Source organism: Hippopotamus amphibius, chromosome 16 (assembly GCF_030028045.1).
Source record: "Hippopotamus amphibius kiboko isolate mHipAmp2 chromosome 16, mHipAmp2.hap2, whole genome shotgun sequence".
Taxonomy (NCBI): Eukaryota; Metazoa; Chordata; class Mammalia; order Artiodactyla; family Hippopotamidae; genus Hippopotamus; species Hippopotamus amphibius.
Window position 1 is genome coordinate 28,893,029 of NC_080201.1, and position 17,852 is coordinate 28,910,880.

At 49.7% G+C, this 17,852-nt stretch overlaps 1 protein-coding gene across 1 annotated transcript in view; it reads right to left on the bottom strand.

Annotated features, from left to right (window-relative positions):
• Nucleotides 1-17,852, bottom strand: part of NLRC5 (NLR family CARD domain containing 5) — a 68,280-nt gene that overhangs the window by 40,420 nt on the left and 10,008 nt on the right. Inside the window, exons 3-14 of the mRNA XM_057712168.1 lie at nucleotides 17,258-17,599; nucleotides 15,389-15,695; nucleotides 14,513-14,572; nucleotides 10,112-10,180; nucleotides 7,245-8,919; nucleotides 5,979-6,062; nucleotides 5,760-5,843; nucleotides 4,360-4,443; nucleotides 4,151-4,240; nucleotides 3,407-3,466; nucleotides 1,587-1,652; nucleotides 1,033-1,116 (exon numbers count right to left, since the gene is read on the bottom strand). Of these exons, the coding sequence (XP_057568151.1) occupies nucleotides 1,033-1,116; nucleotides 1,587-1,652; nucleotides 3,407-3,466; nucleotides 4,151-4,240; nucleotides 4,360-4,443; nucleotides 5,760-5,843; nucleotides 5,979-6,062; nucleotides 7,245-8,919; nucleotides 10,112-10,180; nucleotides 14,513-14,572; nucleotides 15,389-15,683 (2,651 nt within the window). The 5' untranslated portion in view covers nucleotides 15,684-15,695; nucleotides 17,258-17,599. The remainder of the gene's footprint in view (nucleotides 1-1,032; nucleotides 1,117-1,586; nucleotides 1,653-3,406; nucleotides 3,467-4,150; nucleotides 4,241-4,359; nucleotides 4,444-5,759; nucleotides 5,844-5,978; nucleotides 6,063-7,244; nucleotides 8,920-10,111; nucleotides 10,181-14,512; nucleotides 14,573-15,388; nucleotides 15,696-17,257; nucleotides 17,600-17,852) is intronic.

The following is a 17,852-nucleotide window of genomic DNA, read 5'->3' on the forward strand; positions in this document are numbered from 1 at the left end:
GTTCCCTGACCAGGGATCGAACCTGTGCCCCCTCCAGTGGAACTGCAAAATCTTAACCACTGGACTGCCAGGGAAGTCTGCAAGAGAACAGTTCGGAGAACTATATAGGGGGTTGGTTGACTCAGGATGGATTGGCTATAGCAGGAGGGCAAGGGAGCTGAGAGGTGTCTGGTCTGTGTAACCAGGAGGGTGATGGGGCCCATCTACAGGTGAGAACACTGGGGGAGGGACAGGCTTGGTGGTGGCAAGGTGCATGGAAGTATGTGAGTTTGGTAAAAACCACCTTTAATCCTGTCTTGGTTCTCCCAACTGAACAAGGTCAAGGATCAAGCTTTGGTCATCAAGGCAGCCCTCACCCTGTCCATCTCACCGTAGGGTAGGGCCACTCAAAATACATGATGGCATCCCATTACCCCACCTTCAGGCCCATTTGATTTGCTGGGATGATCCTGGCAGAGGTCTCTTCCTGGTGATATGACAGGACCTCCACTAATCCCCAAGCCCCACTCTCAAAGGCTCAGGAGCTGGACATCATGGGAATTTCTCCACCCAAAAAGAGAAGGTCATCTCATGCTACCCTGGGAGGGAAACAGGGTGAGGGGACCCTGAGGGCTGTGATTTGGGAGGTAAGACCTACATGTGATGAGGTTTCTGCTTTGCAGATCTCGATGAGGATGAGGAAGAGGCCAGGAACCAGACTGTCTGAGCCTGAACCCTGGCCTAGACTCTTCCTAGCTTTGTGAGCCTGAGCTAATTGACCTTTCTGTGGCTTAATTTCCTCCACTATAAAATACACACAGGAACAGTACTTACATCATAGAGCTATAAAGATTAAATGAGAGGATGTAAGTAAAAGCACCTGGTACAGGACAGGTGCTAAATAATGGGAGCTGTTACGATGATCTGATGCCCCTCAATTCTTAACGAAGCGGCATGCCCTTCCCCACACCATCCACCTAAAGCTGAGGACTTTCCTACGCTGCCCTGCCCTCCCCTTCCATCTCCTGTCCCGGCGCTTCCCATGATACTCACTCCACTTCATCCAGGTACGGACCATCCCGGAGCTGGGCTATGAGCACCTCCACATCATGGGCCCTGAGCTGACACTTCTGGAGGCTGTGGTGGAGGGAGGTGCAGAGAGGCTCAAGGTCAGAAGCTACACTATGCCTCCTGTAGCTCTGAGTGAGACTGCCAGGAGCTGGCGGAGCCAGGAGGCCAGCAGACCTAGGTCTAATCTTGGCCCTGTTTTTCAGTAGCTGGGTGACCTTGGACAAGACACCTAACCTGAGACTCAGTTTTCTCCTCTATCAAATGGGACTAATAATGTGTACTTTGCAGGGTTTTCAAAAGAATTATAATGAGGTAATGGATATAAAATACTACAGTGCCAAGCACAAAGCAAGGGCCTGTTAAATTACAGCTATTGTTGATGCTGTTATGACAAATGCTCCTTGTTCAAGCCAGGGTGGGTTACTCACGTCCTCTCCCTGCCCCACATCTGCTCTTCCCTTTATCCTCCCTGCCCCTGCCATGCCTCCCCTCATATCATATCCCTCCCTTCAAGGTAATGGATCCCACTGAGGTACCTGAGTGCCAGGCTTCTCCTCTGAGTCTCTTTGCTCTGGTTGGCATTTCCCTGTAGGTCTGAGTCTCTGGCAAGAACAAATCCAACATTGGCCTGGGCTCAGGAGTCCAGGGCCTGATGGACCAAACCTCTTCCCTTGGTTTCTAGGAACTGAAGACCCTATAGCATGACCCACAGTGAACAAGTAACAAAGATGATTGCTTGCAGGTACTAAAGATGCTATGGAGCAAAGCAGCAGGAACAAAGGTTTGAGGTCAATTGGGACCTTTATTCAACTTCTGGCTCTGCCATGTATAGCAAGTCACTTCATGCATCTGAGCCCCTATTTTCTCTTTCCTAAAATGGGATGACAACATCCAACAAGTAGAGTGATTAAAAGATTAAATGAGATGACGCATGGTCACGTGCCCAGAGTAGGCACAAAATTCAAGCTTAGTAAAAAGAAGCTGCTACTGTCTAAGATGCCACAGTCTCCATTTGTAGATGTACCATCTGTGGTTCGGAAGCCCGGGATCATGGACTGTATGTGGGTGCAGGCTGTGGGAAACCACAGCACCTCCAGGTGTTCTCTCCAACTGGGCCAGGGGAGGCCTGGAGTCTGCAGGGAAGCTGGAACATCATGGGTTTTCATAGACTTCTAGATCAGCGCTGTCCAAAAGGACTTTCTGCGATGATGGACAGGGTGTCTACCTGTGCCATCCACCATGGGAACCACTAGCCACCCATGGCCATTGAGCACTTGAAATGTGGCTAAAGTGGCTGATGAACTGAAATGTTCATTTTACTTAATTTTAATTAACATGAAATTAAATAGCCAAACGGGCTAGTAGCTACCATATTGGACATCATAGCTCCACACAGTCAGAGGGTAAAAATACATTGGTCCAAGGACTTCCCTGGCAGTCCAGTGGTTAAGACTCCATGCTTCCACTGCAGGGGACATGGCTTCAATCTCTGGTCAGGGAACTAAGATCCCGCATGGCAAGCAGTGCGGCCAAAAAAAATTAAAACAATAAAAAAAAAATAAAAAGACACTTGTCCTCCCAGATCTTTGTACAGGTGAGGAAATTGAGGCTCACAGCAGGAAAAGGATTTGCATGAGGACATACAACTTCATCTGTCTCTGAGTCTCACAGAGAGCAGTATGAGGGAAACACAGAAAGTTCTTTAATGGGAAGGCAACTTCCCTATTTCTGCCCAACCAGGACTGGCCAAGCTGGAATCCATGCTTGGCTGCAACAGCCAGCATCTGAATGGTAACTGGATGCCAGCAGTGTTCTAAACACTTTATTTTTTTTTTTGAGCATCATTTTTTATTGAAGAGTAGTTGACTTACAATATAATATTAGTTGCAGGTATACACACTGCAGTTCAGTATTTTTATAGATCATACTCCATTTAAAATTATTATAAAATAATGGTTATATTCTAAGCACTTTAAATGTGTTAATTCCCTTAATTCTCAGAACAAGTCTAAGATGTTCGTACCATAATTGCCTTCCTCCTTTTTTAACCGGAAGAGTTTTCCCTGCATAGTAATACCAGTGTCACAGCATCTTCATGCCCTAAGGGTCTGATTCACTCTGAGACCTCTGAGGGTGCCCGATCATCACAGGAGCTGGATGTGGTCCAGAGACGCTAGAGGAAGCTAAGTCCTTGGCCAACTCTGACAAGTAAGTCATTTCTCAGGGGAGCAGTAGCAAGAAAAAACCCTGCATTCCATCCCTTCCTAAGCTCTTTTTGCCACTTTCCCCCACAACTACCTATGCCCAGACTGCTTCTCAGAAGAAGCCCAAACCCACCCCATCCCTAGCTTCTTACCTTTGTAGCTCTGCAGCCATCTCTGTGTGTGGAGAGAGAAGGAAGATGAGGTCCGCCTCCCTGCAGGGTCAGACAATGAGCCGTGAAACCAGTACACCACCCCTTACCTGTGTATCCCGTGCTGCCCCAAACATCCAGAAAAAACTGATTTTGTAATTAACACAGAAATAACAGAACTGGCAAAAGCGCTCAAACTCAGACATGTAAAATTGTAACTACGTCGTTGCTAGAAGAATCCTGAGTGTTTTAAAAAGTCAGAAAAAAACATTTTTTTGATAGAGAAATAATGAAAATTAGGGATGCTCAGAGTTTTTTTTTTTTTTTTTTTTAATAGGAGCCACAGTGTTTTAGGATTAAGCGGCATGACACATCATCTACCCCGTGGTCCAAACTGGCTAGTTCAGCACCATGGAGAGCGACACACACCTCAGGATTCCTTCCACTCTATTGTTCCTAAATTTGTTGATTCATTCTCTCATCCATTCAACCACCCATCCATCCATCCACCCACCCACCCACCCACCCATCCATCCATCTATCCATTTACCTTTCCATTCATTAACCATTTGTTGACTATGAGGTGCCAGGCCTGAGCTAGGCTCTGGAGATACCGATGTGAGTAAAACAGACTTATGCATGCACACGTAGGTCTTTTAGACCAGCGGCCTCCTCCTTTTCCCATCCCCACTTTCTCCCCCCTTCTCTCAAGACCCTGAAGGCCAGGATCCCACGCCTTCTGCTCACCTGACTTTCAGCATCCTGACGGTAGGGCACGTGACAGCCACCTTTGTCAAGGAGAGTAGGGTTGACACGGAGACACTGCTGAGGCTCAGGCTGCATAATTGTGGCAAAGATGTCAGGAGTGAATCCCCCATCCCATCAATCCCAGACTCTCTGCTCTCCAAGGGAGATGGGGAGGTGACACAGGCAGGGGTGGTGGAAAGACTGCTTACTCAAGTTTCTTGAGCTGTGGCAGGTGAGGGAGTACCTCCACAATGTTCAGCGCCTCCCAGTCCTTGAGATGGTTGTCCTGAAAGCTGCAGGGAGAACGAGGCCCAGTCCCTCAGCCCTGGGGTTGGGAGACTTGGGACCTCCAGTTGGCAGGTGGCAGGCATGGCCATCCTCATGCAGAAGACACAAGAAGTTCATGGTATCCAGCAGGCCCAGCTAGGAGGAAAGGCCCTCTGATGGCCTCACTTCTGTCCCTGTTCAGTCCCTCTGCGTGAGTTTCTGCCTGGTGGCCCAAGGGATCCAGGTGTGGACTGTGAAGGCCTCATGAGGTGGGATGAGGGGATCCAGTACCCTGCTCTCTGGCTTCTGTCTGGGACGTGCCTGAAGCCTGAGTTCAGCAGGGCCTCTTGGCTCACAGGTGATGAGCAGACCGGGATGCAGGAGGAGCTGCTTCCAGCCTCATCTCTGGCCCTGATTCACCCAGAGCCCTAAGACAAGCACTTTCCTTTCTGACCTCACATTCCCCACCTGTCAAAGGGGGTCCACAAACAGCCCTGCCTGGGTTCCTGGCTAAAGGGACAAAAGCGCTGAAGTGTATAAGGATGCCTCTGTGTGTAATCACTCGGTCAGGACAAAGGATCAGAAATAGTGAACTTGTTGACGCTTGCTTTTCTTTCTTAATTATTGAGAGTGACCTTAATCTTTTCCCCCATCACCCAGAGGGATCATGAACAAAGACACCCAGCACAGGGGACAGAGCAGAGCTCTGGCCCAGCTCATGCTCCACTCAAAGAGCTGTGCACCCTAGTGCCGGGCTGCATCTGCCTGGATGGAAGAGTGTCTTTTCTAAATCTCATAAAGGTGCCATATTAGGTAGTGGTCCTGCCAGGGAGCTGCTGAGGAGGGTCCTTGGCCCCACCCTTCTCAGGCCACTCATCACAGACCTAGGGCAGGAGTATATTCGTATGTGCTGAGACGTGTATGTGGATCTAAGTGTGCAGGCATGTGTGGGCTGCACATGCGTATGTACGTGGGGCATATACTTAAGTGAGCAGGCAAGTACAAGTGTGTGTGCACAGATGTGCATGAATATGAAGGTATGTGTGTGGAACCTGCCTACACAATGCCATCCCTTCTCTCAGGGTCACAGAAAGAGGGGAGGGACCCTCAAAACTCAAGCTCCTTCAAGATGTCCCAAAATATTAGCATTTCTCTAGCCTTGTTTTTGGATCCAGTCCCACCCAGTTCTTGGACTGATGCCTCCCCTCTCTGGGTCTCACAGAAAAAGTAGTGGCCAGACCCTTATGGAATATACAGGACCCAGTCCAGGCCCAAGAGGGGCCCTGGGACCTTGGCAGTGAATCCTCCCCTCAGCCAGCGAGCCCTCCTGGAGATCACTCACCTGACCTCTTCCAGCTGTGGACAGAGGGGCAAAGCCTGCACCAGGTGGGTGATGCCTCGAGCAGTGATCTTACTTCCTGCTAACCTACAGGGTAAGCAAAGATGGTGGGAGGAGAAAGGGGGTGAGCCAGGAATCTGCCCTGCGTAGGGTCAAGGGGAGGGAGGAGAGTTCCAAGCATCCCCGGCTGAGGATCCATCTTGGTTTCAAGCCCTGACTCACCCCAGCTTCTTCAGGCTCCCCATTGTTGGCAAGCTCCTGGAGAGAGCTTCAGCAAAGGCATCCCCACACTTCCTGCTCTTAAAGCTGCCACAGGAAGAGGCAAAGTGGCAGAAGATTAACGGTGGGCAAGGCTTAGAGGTCATCATCCACCCCCTCCTCTGAGAAATGGAATTGAATCCAGAAATGGCAATCTAGTAGTCGTCGTCGTTGTAATTGTTATAGTAGCAATAAATACATACCATGGCAGATGCTGCTAATTGTCCACCAAAACCCATTCTCCACTGTATCTATAACTGGGACACATGGTTTCCCAGCCGGAGGTGGTGTTTCTAAGCCTCCTCTGCAGCTCAGTGTGACCACACGACTCCGACTATGTTGTCACCACTGGAATGTGAGTGGAGAGGATGTGCCCTATTTCCAGGCCTGAGCTTTAACACATTGGGCATGTCTAACCCATGTTCTCTCTTTACTTTCCCCCAAGCCAGAGCACAGATGTGTCTGTGACCCAGCTTTGACCATGCAGATCATGATGCCCAAGGAGATGATGGGGCAACCACGGAAGGGCCCTGGGTCCCTGCATGACCATGTGGACTGGAGCCATCCCACTGACCTGGACCACTTCCCTCTGAGTCTTCCATGAGAGTGAAACAAACACACACACACACATACACACACACACACACACACACACACACACACACACACTAAGTTATTTAATCCTCTGTATTTGCGGGGGAGGGAGTCTTTGTTATTGCAGCCTAAACTTTTCTCTAGCTACTGCACACACTGAGCCTTTACTATGTGCCAGGAACTGCGCTAAGACGTGTTTTTCATGCATTATTTCATCCCATTCTCACAACAACCCTGTGAACTAGGTATTATTACTGATTCATTTTAGGGATAAAGAAACTCAGACTGAGAGGTTAAATAACCTGTCCAAAGCAAAGAAGCTCTAGCAGCACAGCCTGGATCAGATATTCCAGCCCGGGCGTGAGAGAAAGAGAGGGAAAGGCTGATTCCAGAAACCATGACTAGAGGAGCTCTAACTGGACCCCAGAGTTCCTGGCGAGGCACGGAGCTTCCCCACTGTGTCACAGGCTAGGGGGCAGTAAGGAGGGGCCCATCTGTTCTGATATTCAAGATTCCTCCTCAATCTCCCTCAGCAGGGGTCTGCCAGACTGGCTGGCCTCCACTCTCCGAAAAGTCCAGTTCTCTCCCAGGGATGTCCCCAGGTCCTCCCCAGGGCTCCCCTGTCTTTATTCCCACCTGAGATTCTCGACCTGCCCACAGCCTGCCAGGGCCTCAGGGCAGCGGGGCTCCAGGGGGCAGCCCTCAAAATCCAGGTGGATGGGGGCATCCCTGTGCCCTAGGACGTTGGTCAGGGCAGCCAGGTCGGCGTAGGTCAGCAGGAAGTTGTGGAAGGGCAGTTGATGGGGGAGGCTGTGGGCCGTGAAGCCGGCCAGCTCAGGCTCCTGCGTCTCACACACACAGTGACACAGCTCCACGACCTTTGGTCCCGTGAGCCTGCGGGTGGCCAGCTTCCTCAGTGCCTGCACAACTGCTGCCTGCTTGGCACCCACCCACGCCTCATCCCGCTGGGCCAGGAGGCAGAGGGAGGGGCGGCAGGCACGGGATGCCAGGCCGGCCAGAAAGGTGGGAAGGTGGTCTGAGAGGCCCAGTCTAGCTTTGGTCCGCTGCACCCAGCGCGAAGTGAGGGTGACACGTTGGGTGAGTGCATCTTTGTCCACCTGGGGGCTGGCCATCAGGTGCAGAGCAGCCAAAAACTCCTGCAGGCTGAGATGGGTGAAGGCATAGCCTGTCTCCTGGTGCCCAGGTCCCGTGCACACACAGAAGGAGGTCAGCAGGCCGAGGGCTGCCCCGAAGGCCATCGTGGGTGGAGGGATGTCTCCTGAAGAGAAGATGACCTTCCCTGTCTCCAGGCCCCTCAGGGCCACCTCCCCGAGACCCAGCAGAGACTCGGCGGGCCGGAACCCTCGGGGGCTGAGGGTAAGCACCATTTGCATGTAGTTCTGAGTCATGGTGGGCAGGAGGGCCGCAGACTGGCCCGGAGAGCTGCCTGGGAGCAGACGGTGGAGGCAGAGGCAGGCGACTCGGCACAGAGCGGGCACCGCGCACATGCTCCAGAGATGTCTGTCTGCCCGCAACTCTGCTAGGGCCGCCTGCTGGGACGGTTGGTCGCTGAAGAAGCGGTTCACATACTCCTCCACCCGTGGTCCATCAAAGCCCCACATGTGGACCGTGGCCGCCTCGGTGGGCAAGCAGGCGGGCAGCTTCCCTGGACGGGAGGTGGTCATTACCCAGCAGCCAGGCAGAAGGGTCCCATGGCAGAGGCGGGAGAAGAGGGTGAGGGCTGATGCTGGGTCCTCAGGACTTTCAGTCTCCTTGCTGGAGCAGGGGTACAGGACCTCGTCCAGCCCATCAAAGATCAGCAGGATTCCATTAGCATTCTCCTCCAGGTACTGGAAGACAGCCTCCGGGCTGGCCTCGGGCCTCAGGTACAGATCAAAAAGGAGCTGGGGCAGCGTCAAGAAACTCGTGATCAGGTTGAGTTGGCGGAATTCGAAAAAGAACAGGGCCTGGAAGTGGTCCAGCTGACCATCAGCCCACTTCTGGCAGAGCCGGTGGGCCAGCGTGGTCTTGCCCATGCCCGCCTTCCCCAGAAGCACCGTCACTCTTGGGCCCTTGTTGGCCTTGGTATTGAAGAGGTCCCGAATGTTCACATCGGCACCATCTTCTGCCTTGGGGTCCCCTGTAATGACCCCCTCCTGACTGTCGAAGGGCGCCGAGGCCCGGCTCCACTGCAAGATTGGAGGGACGTAGGCTTGGTGGAAGGCGAGTGGCTGCCCCGGCCCAGGAGTCCTGTCCACATAGCGCTGCTGGGCGGAAGTCCTCAGCAGCTGCAGGTACCTGCTGGCCAACTCTGCAGGGGACAGGGAGACTGCATGAGGGCGGGAGGCCTCCCTGCCCCCGGCTCCCCTCATCCCAGTATCAGGTTGTTTGGAGCCTGTACCCTCGGCTATGTGTGTATGGGGGCGGGGGGTGGCACGAGGGCACCTGTGTACTCTTGTGCCACCCAAATTCCTAGAATTAATTGGTTCTACAGAAGCACAGGATCTGGCAGCCATTCGCATAGGAAAGTATGAATGAGAATGCGTGGACCACAGTTCTATTTGTTTCGCAACAACGTAAGTGGTATAAAGTTTTCAATAAGATGGGGGAGAGGAAAGGGGGCACGTCCTCTGCAGTATCTTATTGGAACAACCTTTTCTGTGATAACGGAGTAACCTGCCTGAGGCCCCCCACCCCTCCTCAACATTCCAGTTCTGTGATGCCCGGAATGAGCACTAACATCCTGTGGGCCCAGGCACTGACCAATCAGAGCTGTGAAAGCCGGTCAATAGTCAATACCTGCAGTGCTGGGTGTTGACTTTAATTGCTGGGTCATTTGGGAGATCTTGGGGGGCCCAGGGGAGGGCCCAGGGCCACTGCTGGGGACAGTGGAGACCCCCGCTGGGGGTGAGGCAGCTGACATAGTGTCCTATTTTATACAGATGTGAATCCTCCAACCAGCTGTGAATTCTCTGGTTATGCCCAGTGGGGTTGGGTTTCCCAGGTGGTGGGGCAACTGGTGGAGAATGAGAGACGTTTCTATCCTGGCCTGACTGGTCCTCAGCAGCCCCCATATCTCCCCAGGGGCCCCCAAGGCTACTGCCTTGGTAACCAGCTCAGCCTTAAACTGGCCAATGAGAGCCCAGTTCTGAGTCATGCTGGTCACATCTCTGGAGCTCCCTCAACCCTGAGGACGTGGGAGTATCCCTGGAAAAGCCTGTATGATGAAGCTACGACCTGCTGGGATGCTTTGAGCTCCTTCGGCTGAGCCATCTCTGGAGAAGCCCTGCTGTGGCCCACTGGGTGAGGTGCTTCCTTGCCAGATGCTGCCCTCTCCTCTGCCCACCCAGGACCTCCTCTCCTTCCCTCCTGGGAGCTTGGAAGACAAGAGTCAGGGGGCCTCCGACGGAAGCCTGTCATCAGGGGACAGAGTCCAGGATCTGTGTCCTTGCCCCAAGGCAATCCAACCCAATGTTTGGGTCCCTCCCCACCTTGGTACCCACCTTGCTGCTGCTTCCTGCACTGCTTTGGGCGAGGTGAGGACCCACAGCTCTGATGAGGCCGCTTGAGGCCTGGAAAGAATGAAGGAAGGAGTAAGGGGTGAGGATTGGGGGTCTGGGATGAGGAGGTATCCAGCACCTTCAGGGAGCTCCATTCCACAGACAGGCAGTAGCCAGACAAGTACATCCACACTCAGGATATGCAGGCAAAGGCTGCATCGATATCAGCTTCTGTTTGCAGAGTGGTCCCAGGCCCAAGTGAGTGGGCTGGAGGCTCTGGGCCTGGGGATCTCCCAGCCCAGAACACAAGGCACAGGGCCCACAGCCAACAGCCTTAAGCACTAAATGGCCTGGAAAGGACCCAGCTCTGTCATGGGCACTACTGGTTGGAAAAGTAGAGCTTCCACCAGGTTTGGTCAAACCTGTGCCCTCCCACCTGTGTCGGTGTGTTTTATCTGCCTTATTTCACATCTTCCACATTTCCTCACTTCTCTTACTAGTTTCATGAGGTCTTATCTGGTTGCATGGATTTTCAAGAGTCGCTTTAATACCTTTCTGAAGAGGTTGGGAAAGGAAGAATGAGAACAAGAAGGAAGGGGAGACAGAAAGGAGAGGAGGAAGAAAGAAAGAGGACTACGGAAGAATTTTAAGATGTAAAGCAGGACACTCCTACAGCCAGGCACTAGTGATCAATCAGAATGGCCCCTGGAGCAGACCCCTTGCCCTGCCAGGTGTTAAATTTTTAGTTGCTGGTTTGCAGGGAAACCCAGGGGTCCCGGAGAGGGGCTGGAATCAGTGTATGAGTATATATATATATACATATATATATATACTCTATATACTCTACATACAGAGAGTTAAATATATAGCTCTAAATATATAGTTCTAAATAACTCATATATATGTATATATGTGTATGTGTGTGTGTGTATATACATATATATATATATATATATATATATATATATATTTTTTTTTTTTTTTTTGGCTGCACCGTGTGGTGTGCAGGATCTTCGTTCCCCAGCCAGGGATTGAACCTGGGCCCTTAGCAGTGAGAGCACGGAGTCCTAACTGCTGAAACGTTAGGGAATTCCCTTGTATTTCAATATTTTAACAAGTCTTCTACTAATAAGGAACTCACTAGCTAAACATCAACCAGACCTGGTCACAGCCAGGTGACAATTATGTCATCTCAGTAATAAGGGACAGAAGGACCATGTATCAAATGGTTTTGATGTGTTGGGAAGCTAGGATTACAGGATGGATGTTTTCTGTTACAGTCTGTTGATGTTATTGCCGTGCACAGCTATAAGTAAAAAGCCAATACTTCTATAGAAATAAAGTTTCTGGAACCACAGCAAACATCATACTCAATGTTGAAAGACTAAAAGCTTTTTCTCTAAGATCAGGAACAAGGCAAGGATGCCTGCATTCACCATTTCTATTCAACACAGAACTGGCAGTTCTAGCCAGATCAATTAGGCCAGAAAAAGAAATAAAAGGCATCTAAAGTGGAAAAGAGAAGTAAAATGATCTCTGTTTGCAGATGATAGGATTTTATATGTAGAAAACCCTGAAGACAACCACAAAAAAAGCTGTTAGAATAAATGAATTCAGCAAAGGAGCTGGATATAAAGTCAACACACAAAAGTCGGTTACATTTCTATACATGAACAATGAATAATCTGAAAAGAAAATTACCAAAACAATTCCATTTACAATAGTTTCAAAAAGAATAAAATACTTAGGAATTAATTTTAACCAAGGAGGTGAAAGATCTGCACAATAAAAACTACAGAATGTTGCTGAAAGAAATGAAAGAAGATATAAATAAATGAAACACACGTTCATGGATTGAAAGACGTACTAATGCTGAAAATTTCAATATTATCCAAAGTGATCTATAGATTCAACGCAACCCCCACTGCAATCCCAATGCCTTTTTTTTTTTTTTTTTTGCAGAAATAGAAAAGCCCATTCTAAAATTCATGTGGAATCTCCAGGGACCCCAAATCGTCAAAACAATTCTGAAAAAGAACAAAACTGGAGGATTCACACTTCCTGATTTCAAAACTTACAAAACTACAGTAATCAGAAACAGTGTGGTATTGGCATAGAGACAGACATAAAGAGCAACGGAATAGAACAGACAGCCCAGAAATAAACCCTCACATATATGGTCAAGTGATTTTTGACAAGGGTGCCAAGACCATTCAACGAGGGAAAGAACAGTCTTTTGAACAAATGGTGCTGGGAAAACTGGATATCCACACGCAAAAGAATAAAGTTGGACACTTACCTAACACCATATACAAAAACTAACTCAAAATGGATCAATGACCTACATGTAAGACCTAAAACAATAAAACTCTCAGAAGCAAACATAAGATGAAAGCTGTGACACTGGTTTTGGCAATGATTTCTTGGAGATGACACCAAAGGCACAGACATCAAAAGAATAAATAGAGGGACTTCCCTGGTGGTGCAGTGTTAAGAGTCTGCCTGCCAATGCAGGGGACATGGGTTCGATCCCTGGTCTGGGAAGATCCCACATGCTGTGGAGCAGCTAAGCCCAGGTGCCACAACTACTGAGCCTGTGCTCTAGAGCCCGTGAGCCACACTATTGAGCCTGTGAACCTAGAGCCTGTGCTCCTCAACAAGAGAAGCCCCCACCCCCTGCTCACCATAATTAGAGAAAGCCCATGCGCGGCAATGAAGACCCAATGCAGCCAATTAAATTAATTAATTAATTAATTTAATTAATAAAATCAATTTTAAAAAACAAACTACAGTACGATACCATCTTACACCCATTAGGATGGGAACTATTTTGGGTGAGGATGTGGAGAAATTGGAGTCCTTGTGCACTATTGGTAGGAATGTAAAATGGTGCAGCTTCTGTGGAAAACACTGTGGAGTTATCTCAAAAAATTAAAACTAGAGTTGCCATATGACCCTGGGTCCTGGATACATACTCAAAAGAATTGAAGCAGGGCCTTGAAGAGATATTTGTTTACACATGTTCACAGCAGCATTACTCAGAGCAGCTAAAATGGGAAACAACCCAAGAGTCCACATAAGGAATGGATAAGGAAAATGTGATTTATACATACACTGGAATATTAGCCTTAAAAAGGAAGAAATTTTGACACATGCTACAACATGGATGAACCTTGAGGACATTATGTTAAGTGAAATAAGCCAGTCAAAAAGGACAAATATTGGTTGATTTCCCCTTACACAACGTACTTAGAGTAGTTAGTCATAGAGACAGAAAGTAAATGACGGTTACCAGGGGCTGAGGGAGGGATGATTGGGGAGTTATTGTTTAACAGGTAGGGTTTCAGTTTTACAAGATGAAAGGAATTATGGAGACAGATGGTGGTGACGGTTGCACAACAATGTAAGTGTATTTAATACACTGAACTGTACACTTAAAAATGGTTAAGATGGTAAATCTGATGCTATGTAATTTACCACAGGTAGAAAGAAAGAAAGAAAGAGAGAGAGAGAGAGAGGGAAAGAAAGAAAGAGAAAGAGAGAGAGAGAGAGAGAGAGAGAGAGAGAGAGAGAAAGAAAGAAAGAAAGAAAGAAAGAAAGAAAAAGAAAGAAAGAAAGAAAGAAAAAGAAAGAGAAAGAAAGAAAGAAAGAAAGAAAAAGAAAGGAAAGGAAAGAAAGAGAAAGAAAGGAGGGAGGGAGGAAGAGAAAGAAAAAGAGAGGGAAAGAAAGGAAGAGAAAAAGAAGAAAGAAAGGAAGGAAGGAAGGAAGGAAGGAAGAAAGAAAGAAAGAAAGAAAGAAAGGAAGGAAGGAAGGAAGAAAGAAAGGAAGGAAGAAAGAAAGAAAAGGGAAGGGAGGGAGGGAGGAAGGAAGGTAGGTTGGTTCTGAATAGAGTGTGGGCCATGAATCAGGGAGGTGGATCATTTGATCGCTGACCTCTCTGCACTCCATCAGAAAATCAGGCAGAGGCTCCCTGGGTGTGGAGGGCAGTCTGTAGGTCAATGTCAGCCCTGCAGGTGTCTGAATGGTGAGGGTCCTGAGTCTGTGGGGCTGAAGCATGAGGCTCTGAGGCTTGGGGACAGGGAAGTGAGAACGGGCTTCCCCTAGTGAAACCAGACAGGGGATTCTGGCAGTGGTCAAGGGCCGATAACTTCTGACTCTCCCAGGAGGCTCCAGGTTAGACCCCTGGGAACACATACGTATCATGACAGGCCAGGTGAGGCTGGGAGCCATGATGAGGGGCATAGGAAGTCTACAAATGGGTCCAAGGATGAGGAGGCTGGTCTACAGGGAGCGGCTGTGACCAGCCCCCATCAGCCAGCTCTGGGTTTGAGGTGAGGACTTCGCATGCTCCCTCCCACCCTCACCCTCCACCCCCCACCCCCACTCCCCAATCCCAGGCCTTACCAGGGTGGAGCTGAGAGCCTGGTGGGCTTTCCTCGCCAACTTCCAGCCGACTGGGGAAGTCTGGGAGAGGGAAGGAGATAATATGCTATGGGGATGTGCCAGGATGCCCTGGGACCAGCTCTGGCCGCATGTCTGGCTCAGGGCTCATCCCTCAGGGTGGGTTCCCAGCAAGGGAGAAATCAGTGATCCGTGGAGGGCACAGCTGGTGGTGAGACTTGAAGGCAGTTGGGAGCAGAAATGTGTGTATATCTAAAGGTTTGTGCACATACAGTCATGCGTGTGCAGGCCCATGTGTTTCTGCACACTTGTGTACATGCACACACGTGTGTACCATGTGTGTGTACGCTGAGCAACTCCCGCCTGCCTTGCAGAGTTCTTGAGTGAGTTCTCACTTTCTCTCCAAGAACACCACCACCCCTCAGTGTTCTGTTCTTCCCCACAGTGCTGTGTAAACAGAAAGAGCCCAAGAAATGTTCACTGGACAGAACAGAGTTCAAGCAGCCTGCCCAGAAGTGGCAATCAGAGGGCTCTCCCTCTGACTGTTTCTGACTGCATTGCAAAAAGAAACCTCTTGATCATTATGGGTTATTTGGAATTTCCTGGCAGGAAGAAGTCACCTGGTCCTTTCTCTCTGTGCATCCTGCCTTTCTGGGCAACTGGGGTGGTGCAAGGTGGAAGGAGGAGTCCCCCAGGTCCCCGGAAGATTTGGTGGCATTAGGGCGTTTGCTCTGGGAGGTACGCAGAAACATGGAATTTTGTTCCTGGCTTGGCTACGCGACCTCTGAGCCGGACAGGTCCTGGCCTCGCCTGGGCCTCTCTGGGTCCCCATGCCCCAGGGCTGGCTGGTGGCACTGTACCTCTCACGGCCACTCTTACCGTCTCCATGGCCCCAAGTGCTCAGCAGCAGCACTTCCAGGTGCAGCGGCACGTCCAGCTCCATGCACACACAGTGGATGAACGCCTGCCAGGTGGCCTGACCCTGGGTGTGCAGTTTGCTGAGTTGCAAGAGGATCCTCTGTGTGGTGTCTGGGGCCTGGTTCCCAGAGCCCAGCTCCGTGTTGGGGAGGAAGAACTTGACCTTGGCGCTCAGCCATTCTGGTTCTTTGCTGAGCAGGCTCACGAGCCATCTGCACAAGTTCTCGGTGCCCAGCTCTAAGCTAACGGGGTCCATGAGGAGCCAGCCCTGTGGGGATCACGTAGGCAGGTGAGCGCGGGGACAGGTGAGCAGGGGGACAAGTCAGCTGGGGGGAAGCCAAGAAGGGCAGTCAAAAACCACCCCCCACATCTGAGGGAAAGAGGAGACAGACACAGAAGATAGAGAAGTGGCCTCTCCGTGGAGTCTCAATGCCATTGCCCAGAGCTTGGTCCCAGAAATTAACCTCCTTCTTCTGCATCCTTTGCAAAAATAATCTGTGCCTATGTCCTGGCTCTGGAATGGTCTAGTTCATCTGCTGTGGGTAGTGCCCGGACGATACTTTATTCACTCCGGTTTCCATGGACTCATTTGTGCTGCTCTCTGTCTGAGCAAAGCTCATGGCAAAGACAACTAGTTGTTGCCCCAAATCTGTTCTTCTTCCTTGGTACTAGAGCCCCTGAAATAGTCCCTGGTCATCTGGAATAGACTGTATTTCTCAGCCTCCCTTGCAGTTAGATATATCCATGTTATTAAATTTTGGCCAGTGAGATGTAGGTGGAAATGTTGCATATCATTCTTTGCTTCTTCCTGTTGCCTGGAATGCTGATGTGATGACTGAAACTGGGGCAGCCATACTGGATTATGAGGTAGAAGCCAGTACTGAGGAAGATGGAGGGTAAAGCTTTCCTGCCTTGGATTCTCTGACTTTGAATTTCTATTACATGACAAGGAAATACATTTCTATTCTGTTTAAGCCACTGTTGCTTAGGCCTTTCTGCTATTCACAATGAAATACAATCCCAGCTAATAAAGACCCTCTCTTCTCTCTAAGCAATTTTTTCCTTTTTTAGAAGGGGACTCTCAAACAATCTGCTGGTAGGAGTACTAATACAAGGCAAGGGGCACTTAGATAGTGAAAGCCTAAAAAGTCTGTAGGCCCTTTGAATCAGCAATTCCATTTCTAACACGCTAGCCTTAGGAAACCATCACAGATGTATACAGAATTTTTAGCTACAAAGCTGTGCACTGCAAGATTATTTTTAATAGTTAAAAATTGGAAGCAACCTAAATATGCAACAGTTGGAGATTAACTAATTAGTTATCCATCATAGAGTGGAATATGCTATAATATGTCCAAGAGTACTTTTTGGCACTACTTCCTTAATAATAGTGGCAAATACTCAGAAAGCACTTACGGTGTGTTAGGCACTGTTTTACAGGCTTTATGAGTCTCATCTAATCCTCACAACTCCAGAGACTCCACTTCTAACTCTGGAAAAGGCAGGAGGCCCACTCAGGGGCCAGCCTTACCCACTCCCAGAGGCTGGGGCGCAGACCATGTGTCCTGGGTTTCAGACTCCAGCTCCTCCCTTGACGCCCAGCAGAGGCCTACTGGGCACATGTCCTCAGCTCCCTCTTGTGCCCCTTCCCCAACTGAACTAATATCAACAACTCCTTGCTCAGGCACAGAGCTTTAGAATTCATGAAACAGGCTCACATCTGCAGCGAGGGCAGGGGTCACCACCCCCACTGAACAGATGGAAAGACCTAAGCCCAAGGTCATCATACAAGTCCATGGCAGAGCCAGGCTCAGAACTGAGATTTCTTACCTCTCAGGCCAGTAAATCTCCAAGGCTTGGGAGCCCTAGGTGGCACCAGACAAAGGCTAATGCCTGGCCTTTGTGTGATCTTGGCACAAGGATGTGAGCATGGCCTAGGGCACAGCTTCTTTTCTGGGCTATAGTGTCCAAAGTCCATGCGGCCCATAAAGAAATCATCCAGGGAAGCAAGGTGCCAGGCGGAAGCGAGGAGTGCCCAGACGGTATAATTCCTGGGGAAGTCCTTCAAACCCAAATTTCTCCTCTAGCCAGTCTAACGTGATGCCTTTGTTTCCACCATTCGTGCTCTATTCCCTTGGGGTGAGACATTACGCTCTTTAAAAATTACCATCCCTGGAAGCAAAAGCACATTATATCATTATTGGCCATTATGAAAGTCTGTGGGAAATAGCCTTGGAGACAGAGGATTATAGTAAAAAGATCTTGAGCCCCGGAGTTAGGAGACTGGCGTCCCTGTCCCAGCTCTGTACTGAATTCTCTGTGACAGGCAGTAGGGCTGTTCACAGATACTCACTTTCTCCTCTTTCTAGGCCTTTGGTGGGATTGCATCTCCCTGCCTCTTTGAAACTGGGCATGGCCACGAAAC